This window comes from Centruroides vittatus, unplaced genomic scaffold, assembly GCF_030686945.1.
Source record: "Centruroides vittatus isolate TY-2023 unplaced genomic scaffold, ASM3068694v2 contig_301, whole genome shotgun sequence".
NCBI lineage: Eukaryota > Metazoa > Arthropoda > Arachnida > Scorpiones > Buthidae > Centruroides > Centruroides vittatus.
The window spans coordinates 822,606-836,489 of NW_027121927.1; the positions used below are offsets into that span (position 1 = coordinate 822,606).

A 13,884-nucleotide genomic window follows, 5' to 3' on the forward strand; every position below is an offset into this window, starting at 1 on the left:
GAAAAGAAGGGAAAAACAAACAAAAAGCGTTATATTAGTTCAATCTTTTCAAATTTTTTTTTGATCACACTTCAGTGGTTCTTACTGCGAGCACAACAATTTCGTAACGAATAATTTCTGGCTCATTTGTGATGAAGCCTGCTTTATAAAATTCTCGTGTAAGATACAATTGTCTACATAAATTAAATTTGATGAATTTATATTTGTTAGGATATTTATTATGTTCAGTTTTTATGTTATAAGTTAATATACTATACATTTTAAATATTATTTCTAGTAAGTGCAGAATCTCTATGTAACGCACCGGATTCTCCGGATTCGGGTCGAGTGGATTGCGTCTCGGATAGTCGAACTATGTAAGTCTTACGTGTGTACATTCTTTGTATACAGAAAGCATAAAAATAGAGGAATTCCCTTCGGTTAATTACTCTATAAATTTTGATTCTTTTACTAATAATTTCTATCACGGATTCTCGCATACTGTAGTCTGTACACTTTCGCATACTAAAAATGTGTATTGTATTCTAAACTTGTGACGTTTAGATCGGGTCAAAATGAATAACCCAGAAGAGCAATATGTCGGGCCCCGTCCCTCACCACCCGGTCACCCCATTGTGGGCCTGGCCGAACCCATAATGGGCCTTCTAAAAGAGGTCCTCTTAGTGCCCACAGGGCGGAAAGAGTTAAAAAAAAAAACCCCAGAAAAGCACTAAATAAAATTTACCATATTTTCCGAAGATTTTAACGAATGTGATTGATGATCAGACTCGAGAACTATTTCTCTAGTCCAGTGTTTTTCAATTTTTTTCTAATATAGCCATAACACGTTTATTACTACGTGTTATGGCTGCTCTGGACTATTTCGCGGCACATCTAAGTGTCGCTGCCGCATCCTACTGTGCCTTCACATCTGGTTGAAAAACCACTGCTCTTTAGTTTTAAGTATGCAAAACTAAAAAAAAAAAATACTATAAAAAGACCATTTTCCATTAGAGAAAATTTCTACCGTAGCTCGAGGAGCCCGGGTAGAAATTTCTCTTTTCTATCCTTCGGATGATCTCTCTTAGTATTAATGCCATAAGAGAACAAATGCAAACAGAAACAGAATGAAATCTGAAATATTTAAAATGTTTTGTCATTCGATATAAGTCTAGGATCATACATTTATTTATGATAATATTTATATAATTTATTGTTGTTCATATTTGTAACTATCGGTATTACTTATGTTTATAGGAAATGTGTGGGAAGGTGTTTCAGTGGATTTTATTTTCCCGACGGTTCGTCCCAAATGCAATTGATATGTGATAGAGCGAGTGGAAGATGGACGACCGCTAGTTCATTTCCTGCCTGTTCCGGTAAGATTCTTTTTGCTAAAAGAATTTGAAATTTGACAGGTGGGTAAAATATAATCATTTTTGCCATCGATACTTACAGGTGTAAAATTGTCTTGTCCGAAATTGGCTTCTCCCGTTCCGGGAAGTTATAAATGCCAAAGTTCTTCGAATAAAAAGTAAGTGCAAAGAGCTTTAAATATTCAAGTTATTTTTAATATCTCTGAGATTACAATAAATAAAAATTTGCTAAATGTATACAAAAAGTATTGGATAATGGATTTAAGATGTTAAAAAGTGTACTTAGACTTTAAAAATCCGTCGTTTTAAAACACAGTTTCGTTACTGACTTGTTTCAGAAGTTCACAATCACAAATTTTAAAATACTGTGCTTTTGATACAGACGCATCAAAAACATGCAAGCTTCATGTTTAAAGTAAAAAGTCAGTTGAAAAGATATTTAAGACCCATTTGGACGGATGTTAGTTTTCGGTTGTAACGTAAATTAAATGCAAAAAGTGCACAAGTCACTGTACTAATTAACTGGCAGTTTTAGATGTTTTACATCACTTGTTGTAAAGAAAAGGGCGGCGTCCATGGATTCTGTGGAAGAAGTGATTGAAAACAAAGGAATATATATATACTAGCAGACCCGGCCACGCGTTGCTGTGGCTCAAAATGTATCTATTATAAATGTATAACGCCTCCCCCGTGGGGAAAATTTCAAAAAATCCCTTCTTAGTGTACATTCTCTTGACGTACCCTATTAAAACGCAATCAAACACGCATCTAAAATAGTATAATAAAAGTCGAGTTCTTCACAGTAAGCCTTAATCCTGTCCCTCTCCCCCCAGTGGGGGGAATTTCGACATGTATATTATATAAAAACACGTGCGTATTCGAATGCAACGTTGTGTCAAAATTTCAAAGGAATCGGTAGGAACAAACGAACGTTATATTTTATTTATATAGATAGATAGAAAATGATCTGCTTCAGTCCATTCTCACAGAAAAGCATAATGCCTGCACAGAAAAGCAAACTTAGGTCGTCGGAAGTTAGCGCCATCTGTTGGACATGAAAGGCTTAATCCATATATAAATATATTTTTGAAAGGGGGGAAATGGTGGTCTTCACATATGCCACAAACCTTCGCGGGAGTGTATTAAACAACTTCCCGAAGTTTCATGGCAATCGGATAAACGGTGTGGTAATGCATGAAGGACAGACAGACACACACACACACACACAGACAGACATACATTCGTTTTTATATAATTGGAAAATGAACGCTAAAAAGACTAATAAACAATGTCGTGAGTGCTTTTTATTAGTATTAGTCAGATTATTAGTTATGATTGGAAAGGATGATTAGGTAATACGTGTATATTTCACTGGTTACTTTTGTTGATTATAATGGTTATTATTTCGACTAAAATATCGTATTTCTTTAATGTACGGGTTGTTATCATTGAAACTGTGTAATTATAGTTCTGTAGTGCACATTATATCAATAAATCAAGCTATTATTTGATATTATAGCAGGAAAATCTACTATAATACTGGGTTATATTTTGTAGCTAAATATCCACTCTATATGGAAACAACCATGAAACATATCACATTTTAAATGAATTTTGATTTCCTTTTTCCTTTTTCATAAAACTTAATACACGCAGCATAGAGCCATTGTAGGCTAATGTCCCAACATTCAAATCTCCTTCCCTTAAATGAGTGACATACTTTATGAGTGTTCTTTACACTGATGCGACCAATATTACTGTATGAAATAATCTTATTGTTATCTGTAACAAACTGTATTTAATAATAAATCTCATGCTCCATGTTTTGATTATAGAAGCAATAGAGAAGGGTCTAAAGAGATACCTTATGTTAAAAAGAAGTAAAAAATCAAATATAGGCCTATACATTTTTAATCTAAAATATCTTATATGTAAATTCTTGTTTAAAATATCCCGCAGGTAAATTTTTGATTATATTTCTTATAAGAAAAAATCGAAATTTATATTATAGACTATGCATAAGTTTAACAATTTTGTATTTTATCTTTCTTGGATGTGTTTTGTCGATAAAATTAAAAGTGAAAAATAATACATATTTTCAGAACTTGTATCGGTTACTGTTCGAACGGTTATTATTTTCCTAACGGTTCTCTCGAAATAACTCTGACCTGTACTCAGGAAAATGGTGTGGTCAGATGGCATCCTTACGCTGAGTTTCCGAAGTGCGAAAGTAAGTATACGTTATCGTTTTTATTCCTTAAGTTGGCCATTTGATTAAATTTGAGTATAATTCCATTCGTTTCCAATTTTCTTCGTTTTTTTTTTCAAATTTCTTTGGCTTAGCCTATAACTATCAAAAAGAAACGTTTATTCAACATATAAACTTACGCATTTCGTGTTAATCAGTAATTATTTAAGCCGCATTCTATTTGTCATGTAGAATTCATTTTAATCGTTTGTTGGAAAAATAATTTAATTAAGAAATTTTTGAGAATTTATTCATTCACTTAATGATTATTATTATTATTATTATTATGTAAGAGAACCCAAATCAATTAAAGATTTAATTATTTCCACTCTAAAAGATCGATATTAAGATAACAAATATGAAATAAGCAAAAAGGTAAATATTAAAGAAATTTATTTCAACGTATTCATGTACAAAATGTATATTAACGGATAAAAAATAACGATTTTTATTTGATGTCAATTACTCACAAATCAATGCTCAGACGATGGATGACGATGACAATGCATCAAGAACAAAAGTGTGCCCATTATTAGCCGAGTGGATACAACCACTAAACTCTGATAGTTGGCTGTACGTTGGCGCCTGGCCAACGAGCTGGCCAAGTGGAGTTTTCTTTATATTATGTATTATATTATAATAACTTTTATATTAAATATAATCTTTTTATTATTTTCTTTCAATATACTAAATTATCGGCGTAATACACCCTATTATGCTACTAAATTAATATAACGTTTCCAATAAAAAAATTATAAAATAATTCTTTATTACAGGATTAAATTTATGCAAACAACCACCAGCTCCTTCCAATAGTAACATGCGGTGTTATTCCAGACAATACTCCATGTGAGATTTAATATAAAATTTCTCATTTTATCTTTTTAAATACAAAGGTTAATACTGGTGAATTTTTGCTTTACAGGGAATGTACTGCCGAATGTCGCTTAGGATATAAATTCGATAACGGAAATACCAAACTGACTCTATATTGCGATACTTCCGACGGAACTTGGAAACCCGCACCCACCTTTCCCGACTGCCTAGGTATATTTTTATTCGCATCTTAATCAATTATGATCTAAAATGAATGTCTTCGGTAAAAACATAAAGTAGTTATTTTATAAATATTTAATCTTTGAACTTCCTCGTTTCATCTATAATTCATCTAAACCAGGCCTGGCCAACCCAAATTGTTTCGCGGGCCACAATTTAGGCAAACATGCTTTTAAAAAATTAAAACAAATACAAAATGAATAAGATTTTATTGTTATACCAAAAGTTCGTACTCACACTTGTGCATTATAACAATGACACATGCAAATTTTCATTTATTTAATTGTTTTGGTATACACGTAACTGGAAACAAAAGTTTTAAAAGATATATAATATTGCTTAGCGAGCCACACAATTTAACGTGACAGGCCGCGGGTTGGCCAGCCCTGATCTAAACGACTCCTTTAAATTGCTAAAATGTCAAATATATTTGTTATATTTCGTTAAGTGATCCTGTGTTTTTCCAAGAGATGTTGGAATTGTGAATAAAAACATTCCACAATAAATACCTTATTTTCCGGCGTATAAGACGACTGGGCGTATAAGACGACCCCCGACTTTTGAGAAGATTTTCCTGGGTTAAAAAGTCGTCTTATACGCCGGAAAATACGGTATTTTTGATTTACTGTTTTACGAAATTCGACAAAAATCTAAATAATTATAACACATGATCTAATTACTTAATTAATTAATAATTTAATTCTTGTTAACAGTGACCTGCAATCCGGAATGCCAGAATGGCGGAGTTTGTACCAATCTCAACACTTGTTTGTGTCCGAGAGGATATCGTGGCCACATTTGCCAATATCGTAAGCACTATACGGGAATATTTTCTCGATTAATTTATCAATTTTTTATAAATTTAAATATAATTTAATCGTGATATATTATCGTGTATTAACGGCACTTTAGTTATTATCGTACAATTGAATATATAGATTAAGGTTTACGCTGTGCCACATTTTTCAAACGGAAATATTTATTGGTACGCTACATTTTATTTCGAAAAAAGCTTTTAAAAAAAGTATATTTTATAATAATTATCCAACTACGGCCAAAGTTTGATTTTAAAATGTTATAGAATTGCTTCGACTCATTTTAAAAGGATTTCATATTTTTAATTGACGGAAAATCGAGTAGAAAGGAAGTGACTTTTTTAATTATTTGGAGACTCTCATCCCTAAAGAGGACAAAACGGAAGACAAATTCTAAAATCAAATGACTAAACTAATTACTTGTATTATGATAAGGTTAAAAAACAATTAATTTAATCAGTAATAACTTGAAAATAAATTATTAAAATAATATAGCCTTTTTAATCTTCTGAAACCGTATTTCCTTAATTTCAACACTTGGCTGCATTTCATCTTTATTTAGTTGATAATTTTAGTTAAAATTAATTCAAAAATAATGTTACTATTTTGATTAATTTATATTTTCGTTTATATTTATGAAATTCAAAACTTTCTATTAAAAAAAAAAATTATATTCAGACGAATCGAACTGCGACCAACGAAGATTGATGTTCTCCGGAGATATCAAATGTCAGCATTATTCTAACGAGACTTTGTGTCAGCTAAAATGTCCCGCCGGAATGATATTTAGAACCACTTTCGATCCTCCTCTCATCAGATGTAATTTACAAGGATTATGGTCACCGCAAAATATTCCTGCTTGTATGGAAGGTAAAAAGACTTTTAAATCAACATTTTTTATTGTTAATAATTAAAAAACACAATATACTCGAGTTACAAATATGTATTTTATTTCCAATTACGTTTTTTAACTTTAATTTCCAGTTAAAATTTATTATTATCGATGCACTCTCCTATAAACGATTTTACAAAAAAGTACTCAATTGAAAAGCTATCTGAAAAACGAATAAAAGATGACTGGTGACTGCTACATAAGATACAACGTAACATTAATTTAGTATAATAAAAGAACTACAATAATTTATCATTTTGATAATAAAATAAGAAATAGAATAATATAACGTAGTTAGAAAAGTGAGATTTATTGTTAAATGTCATGTATGATTTATCTTATGTAAGCATTGACTCCACCTTTCTCCTATAAACGATGGTAAGATCTTTCATCCTCTATTATGACACGAAGACTTCTTAAAAAAACGAAAATAAGCAATAGGCCTATTAATATTTTGTAAATGAAAAATATTAATATTATTCGAGTCTGCAATATAACACTCTTACTTTGTAAACCATTATTTTGTTCTAATTTTGCATTATGCAAAAAATATTTTTAAGTTTACATTTACAGAATACAATTTTTATCTTATAAATTATTCGTTTTCCTCCAAAATACGAGGTATTTTTACTGAACTTTTATGTCCGAAAACGATAGAATTTCGAGACGATTATGGAATTTAAAATTATGGTGATAATAATAGAAATTATACTGCCTGATAAATAAGTTTTTATTTCTTATCACTTTCTGTTTAGAAATCGACTCGACAGGATATAATAAATTGGAAGAATCGAATTTACGCGACGAACAGAACCAGATTATTAACGATCAACAGAACGTTAATCCTGATAAAGAATGGATGTTTGTCAGTGATGTAAGCCGTACCTATTTCCTATGTGCTAATGATTAATGCTTTTAAATATATATTTTAAGACTGTATAATTCATTTAAATAATATTTATTGCTGTAATGAGATCTCATTTAAACTATTATTTATAAAATTATTATGTTAACAGCTCGAGAAACTAAAAACATTTTGGATGTTTTTTTTATTCGCAAATAGAACACACTACCAGTAAAAGGGGTAGATGCGAACAGCATTAATATTGAAACATTCAATAATTACATTGCATAATTTTTGATGTTTACGTAAAATAGATTTATCTGTGTATTTTTATCAGATGTTTAGTAGATTGTAGGTGTAAGTGACTCGATGTACAGTACATTATAATAATATTTTAATACATTCGGCTTAATGACAATAGCTAACACATCTTACCTCAATTAGTCTGTTAAAACGAGGATCTACTGTATTTTATTCGAACAACTTTTGTAAATAGAACGAACCGAAATCGTCCACAGATGTTTTGCCAATAAAGATCGGGTGTTCCAAAATTGCTTTATTTGAACACGTTAAAATTTCTTCAACCGTCTCCAGTCTGAGAAGAAACATCAAACATTTAATAGGAATTTTTTGGCTAAACGAAACTAGAAACTCGCGGTTGACCAATGACTTGACCAATTATGGAAGAGCAAAGAAAAACACATCTCGATAAATAAGTTGGTTAGATTTATTGGGAAAATTTCTTTGCTGAAATATAATCCAATTTAGCGTCACAATTTAGTTAGTTTGGACGATTTTACATTCATACAAATTTTTTCTTGGAAAGGAATTACGGTATTATTATTGGAGATAAATAATCTAGGAAGTTGAGTAAGCACTGTGAAATACAATATATTTTTGCAGGAATTATTTTAATAAAAGATGTTTTCATATTATTAATGCAAAGATATAAGATATTTTAGGACTTATTCGTAGAGATTCAAATAAATTTTGATGTTGATTATATTCGTTACTTATTTCAAATGATACTTTTATATTTTAAGATTCCCGAAAAGAATGATGCTAATGAAGACGTGGAATCTTCTTTTCGTCTTCGTGAGTATTTTATAAAGAATTTTGTGATCCATTTAACTTAAGAACTTAAAATGATGAACTTCGGCAGTTATTTGATTTCATTCTAATCACAGTAATAAAAAAGATCGTCAGCCATCGTCCTTGGCCAATGCGCATTCGAAGCCCCATAGTTTGGGAAAGATTTTGCTTCCTTGAATCATATTTTATAAATTGTTAGAATTTTTTTTGACTATCTAAGTCTGTAGAAAATATAAGAAAAATTGGACGAAGAATTATGGGTATTAACTATTTTGTGTCTCAAATATATCGCGAAATATGTTCAAAATGAAGAACAGAGCTTGTCTCGCGTGAGAATCGAATCTCAGCTTCGAGAAAGAATGTTTTGTTGTGAGTATAGTTTACAACTGATAAACTTACAAAGATTTATTGTACGAAAGTATTGTCCAATACTGATCATAGATAATGGGGTATTATATTCGTTTACTGTTGTCCACGGGTTTGAATTTTTCAAAAGTAGGCGGAAGCCTAAGGCAAACTTTGTAATATATCAAATTATTTTCTCGTAAAAATTCTTACATGCACAGTACGTTGTCAGCTGCATAATTTGTAGGAAATAAATAAATAAAAATATGTAAACGTTAATTTAAACAAGTAAACTTATTGAATGAAAATCTTCCAAGGTGACAATGTGGACGGCCGGATGGCCGAGCGGTGAAGGTGGCAGCCTACAGCTCTGGGGGACCCGGAATCGAATCCGAACGGGTCGAATAAACCCCAGGAATTCGGGGGGTGGTCCGTTCGGATATGTCGGGCCCCGTCCCTCACCACCCGGTCGCCCCATTGTGGGCCTGGCCGAACCCATAATGGGCCTACTAAAAGAGGCCCTCTTAGTGCCCACAGGGCGGAAAGAGTTAAAAAAAAAAAGGTGACAATGTGTACATTGCGATATTTAATATTTTTCTTCGTTTAATTAATTATATATATAACATATATATATATATATTGTCATACTGAATGTTGCTCTGGTATGGACACGTTATGAGCAATGATAACAACTTGATCGCAAAGAGTATCCTCTGTTATAGTACAGAGGGGAACTAGACCTCGCGGACGCTCCAATAACGTTGGTTTGACCGAATCATAGAAGATATAGAAACAATAGAAATTTCACTAAATGATGTGCTAGATTGGGTAAAGTGGAGGAATGCATGTAAACAAGCAGATCCTGTACCAATGCTGGACAAACGCTCGAAAAGAAGAATCCATTATATAAATTAGGCATTTTTAAATGCTTTTTTAGTTTACATACAATAAATTGATGATTTTGGTAATTGAAATTGATAATTTGATTCAAAAATTTTTTAAAACGTTATTATGGTACTTTTTTTTTTACCTAAAGAGGGATATAAAATGTTAAATTTGTTTCTAATTGACGGATTTAAAGCAATGTCAACAGCTCTGTATCGGCTTTCGCAAAGAAAAGATTCTCCGACGGAAGAAGGAAATAAACTACAGATGGCACTGTAAGCAGAAGACACGTGTTTTGAACGTAAGAAGCATGCGATTTGGAGAGTAATGGATACAAAAATCGAGGTAAACCGATGATGATCTCATCTCGTATGTTAGAACATTATGGAAAAAAATAGGAATCTGGTTTGTTTGATGCTTAGGCTATAATTACGAATATGGATTCATAAGGAACAAAGTGGACTCTCCAATATTTCAGTATCGGCAAATTGCTCCTTCTTCCAACATAAACGTATACGTATTTTTTAATTTTATAAGATACTACAAAAATTAAGAATAGAAACAAATACACTCTACACAATAGGTACACCATATTTTTTGTATCCATTCAAAGCCTGACAATGAGAAATTTTCGTATTCATTTTATATAATATATAAAATAAATAAGAAAAATTTCTTGTATTGAGTATATATTAATTCAAACTGTTTTTTACATTATGAAAACAGCTCAAATCAATAGAGAGGTTGTGACTGAAGTTTTAGTCTCAGACGATCGGCGCTGCCTAGAAGTTTGACAATGGTGTTTGGAACGTCAAGCACATTCCACTGACGTTCCAAACACCATTGTCAAACTTCTAGGCTTACAGGATGGCAGTGCCAAGCGTCTGACGTACACGTTTTCGAGATGAAAACTTCATCCACAACCTCTCTAATATATGTTAAAGTATGAGAATTTATGTTACTATTAATGTTATTTCAATCTCATTCTCCTCAGCTGATGAGAATAAATCAGGCCTATGCCCTTGTTTTTGTTTGTCTCCAACTTTCTTGTCTTGTCTTACTGAACCTGACTGTGACTGACTCCTGATCCCTCAAGAAATATACAGACCAACACTGATGCACACATGATGTGTATTACAAATTCTATCAACTTTGTAAATCTGTTCAGATACCATCAAACCAACTTCAAGTTATGTTAAAACTGATACAAAGTATGATTTCTTTAAGATTTTAATATGAAATGACAATTGTCTATGCTTGTAGACAATTCATTTTGGAACAATTTAGATCAAACTTTTAAGTTTTCAGTTGCAGAATGAGTAGCACAGGCATTAGCCCTTCCCAGACAACTCAAGAACTCGCTGTGCATTCTTTGAACTTCCATATTAAATCAACTACATAAGAGAACTGCATAATTGGGCTGCAATTTGAAAAAATTGTAGACCTATAAATTTCTACTGTCTGTCTTTCCTTAATCTCGAGAATGAGTTAGATAGATGAAATCTGAGAACAGATATGGAAACCTTAGGGGAAGGAGGCCGGATTAACTGTATATGAACTTCTTATGTAAACCAAAAGTCATGTTATTTCCATTCAAAACTTTCCCCTGAAAAGATAACTGGCAAGACTGCATTGCTGATGGACAAGTATTATGTACAGGGCAAGACACTACAGTACTAAATTTGAGGTGGAAAGCATATATTTTAAATTAAATAAATTGAAAATATGATTAAAAATTGCAGCCTGGCATTGTAACAATGTCACAATAAATAATTGCTTGTTTAGAGAGTTTTTAAATTGTATTTCTTCAAAAACTGTTTTGTTTGTGAATGTCCTGTTCACAAACTCTTGTAAAAAATGTAGTATGAAATAAATTAATGTTATGATTTTTAAAAGCTGTCTACCTCAACTTTCATTAATTGATGTTTCTTCTATTTTTTATAATTGGTTACTTTTTATTTTTTTTTATACATTTATTTTCTTTAGTTGGACTTTTTCTGCCCGTGGGCACTAAGAGGGCCTTTTCATCATGCTGCTTATGGGTTCAGACAGGTCAGAATGGAACAGCTGAGTGGTGAGATCAACATATCTGGAATGGATCAGGAATTTTCCAGGGGTGAAGTTTATGACCTGCCCAGATAAATTTCAAAGTTCCCCACAGTTTTAAGCTGATACTACAAACCTCTCAGCTGTCCAGCTGTCAAGTTTTTTATTTATTTATGCAAAGGTTATTTACTTTAGGACTTTTCCTTTAGTAAATACTTTCAGAGAAGTCAGCATTGTTGATTTTCCTGAAAATCATTAAATCATTCAGCATTGTTCTGATTTTTAACTATATTTGAAGAAGTTTAAACAAATAAAGTGTTTTTTTTTTTAATTATAATTGATACTTAATTTAGTCAAACAGCTTGAGAATGAAGAAATAAAAGTTTTAAAACTGCAACAAGACAGCAGTATTCAGATAACTATGAAATAACAGATCTAGAAGATTACTATCAAGTGTCTGTTTTTGTTCCATTTCTAGATATGTTTATAATGTCATTCAAAGAGTGATCCATTATACATGAAAAGATGCTTTCAGGCTCTTTTGCCATAAAGAATCAGAAGAAATGAAATTTTACAGATTCTGTACAAGAGCTAGTTAATATTTATGCTCTTGATGAAAATGTTGGAACGGTAAATGTGATAAAAAGTGAATTGTGTTTATGGTATGCTAGTATACACTGTGATAAAATTTATCCAACTAGTGATGAATGGATGCCTTAGCCTTCTCTTATGCAACATCAACTATTTTTAAAAAAAACTATTAAACTATTACAATTATTAGGCACCCTTTCCAACCCAACATGCAGTAATGAAAGATTGTTTTCCCACTTTAAAGTATCTAAAAACTTACCTTCAAAACACAATTGGACAATCAAGATTACACGGACTGGACAATTCATAGAAAAATTCCAATTAACATAAAATACTTATGTTAATTGGAATCTTATTAAAATCTTAGAATCATTGTTTCTCAAAGAAAAAGATTAATGGATTTTGTTTTGTGATATAACTAATCTGCTTTTTGTTTTTATATTTGCCAATCATCATGACTGTTATCTTATAGTGATTTATATTTAATGAATATTTTTAAAAATATGTATTTATCTAACTGTTATGAACAGTTTTCAAGTTATTATATCTTTACTAATAAAATGTAACTTAGTATTATTTGATAGTCATGTTTCTTTTTCTCCTTTCAAAATTTTTACTGTCGCATGCTATGCTTTCCAGAAATTTTTTACAAATCTGCCATCAAGTTTGTTATATACCTAGAAAAGAAAGTCAATAATAACTACAAACAAATACATTAAAAAAATTTCTGTATATGGTATATGCATTTATATTAAAATATATAGTATATATTCATTTTACAAATTTATTGTGTTTAAAAAGTAACTTATGAGTGTTTTTGTTTTTGGCTGTAACATTTAGCAGAAAAATGGACAACGTTGGATTAATGCAAATTTAGATTAGTGAGAGTGCACTGTATATTCATAATATACCATTGTAAATTTCATTTATGGATATTGATATTTTTCTAACTTTAATATTTTAATATTTTTTATAGCCTCTTCTAAACCAACCGGTATTTGTGCTGTTTGGAGCACCTTTCACTATCGTACTTTCGATGGATATATGTTTGACTTTCCTGGAACTTGTTCCTATATATTGGCGCAAGACTGCTCCACTGATATCTTTACAGTCATTTTAGAACATGATGAAAATTGTATAAACCGAAGAGTTACAACAAATGTCCAGGTTAGTAAATTGAGAACTTTGTATATAAAGAATATATGACTTATTTTTATTTGATATTTAATATAAAAATACATTTAGTGTTTTAGAACAATAAGAATTGAATCATCTGGAAAATCATATCGTATTTATGCTGGACCAGATGGTGTCGAAATACTAAACGACGGTTTTTCAAATTTGGCTACTGAAGAAATACCTTTACTACGTGTCTCTAGATACACCGTGGTAACTATATATCAAGATGTCATGCTATGGATTGATGGAACGGTAAATACTTATTTTGATTTACAATAATTTGAATTTTCTATCATTTTATTTAGAGAAAATTATAGAAGACTCAAAATAAAATTGTTAATTGAATAAATGATAAATTTGTTAATTTTATTTATTGTAATTTTGTTTGTATGTAACTACAAAAAGTTTTATCAACACTAAAATAATCATGAGAAACTTAATTTTGACATATTTCATAATTTATTTAATCTTAGTTCAAACACAGTTGGAGAGCTAAGGTAGAACAGAATGAATTTTTATTCTTCCAACAGAAGAAT

General features: G+C 30.9%; 1 protein-coding gene across 1 annotated transcript in view; it reads left to right on the forward strand.

Annotated features, from left to right (window-relative positions):
- Window positions 1-13,884, forward strand: part of LOC136972710 (uncharacterized) — a 300,363-nt gene that overhangs the window by 74,905 nt on the left and 211,574 nt on the right. The window contains exons 66-77 of the mRNA XM_067267318.1: window positions 278-356; window positions 1,237-1,358; window positions 1,438-1,513; window positions 3,458-3,585; window positions 4,380-4,452; window positions 4,529-4,650; window positions 5,373-5,468; window positions 6,153-6,344; window positions 7,122-7,240; window positions 8,254-8,305; window positions 13,146-13,336; window positions 13,415-13,600. Coding sequence (XP_067123419.1) covers window positions 278-356; window positions 1,237-1,358; window positions 1,438-1,513; window positions 3,458-3,585; window positions 4,380-4,452; window positions 4,529-4,650; window positions 5,373-5,468; window positions 6,153-6,344; window positions 7,122-7,240; window positions 8,254-8,305; window positions 13,146-13,336; window positions 13,415-13,600 — 1,436 coding nt within the window. The remainder of the gene's footprint in view (window positions 1-277; window positions 357-1,236; window positions 1,359-1,437; window positions 1,514-3,457; window positions 3,586-4,379; window positions 4,453-4,528; window positions 4,651-5,372; window positions 5,469-6,152; window positions 6,345-7,121; window positions 7,241-8,253; window positions 8,306-13,145; window positions 13,337-13,414; window positions 13,601-13,884) is intronic.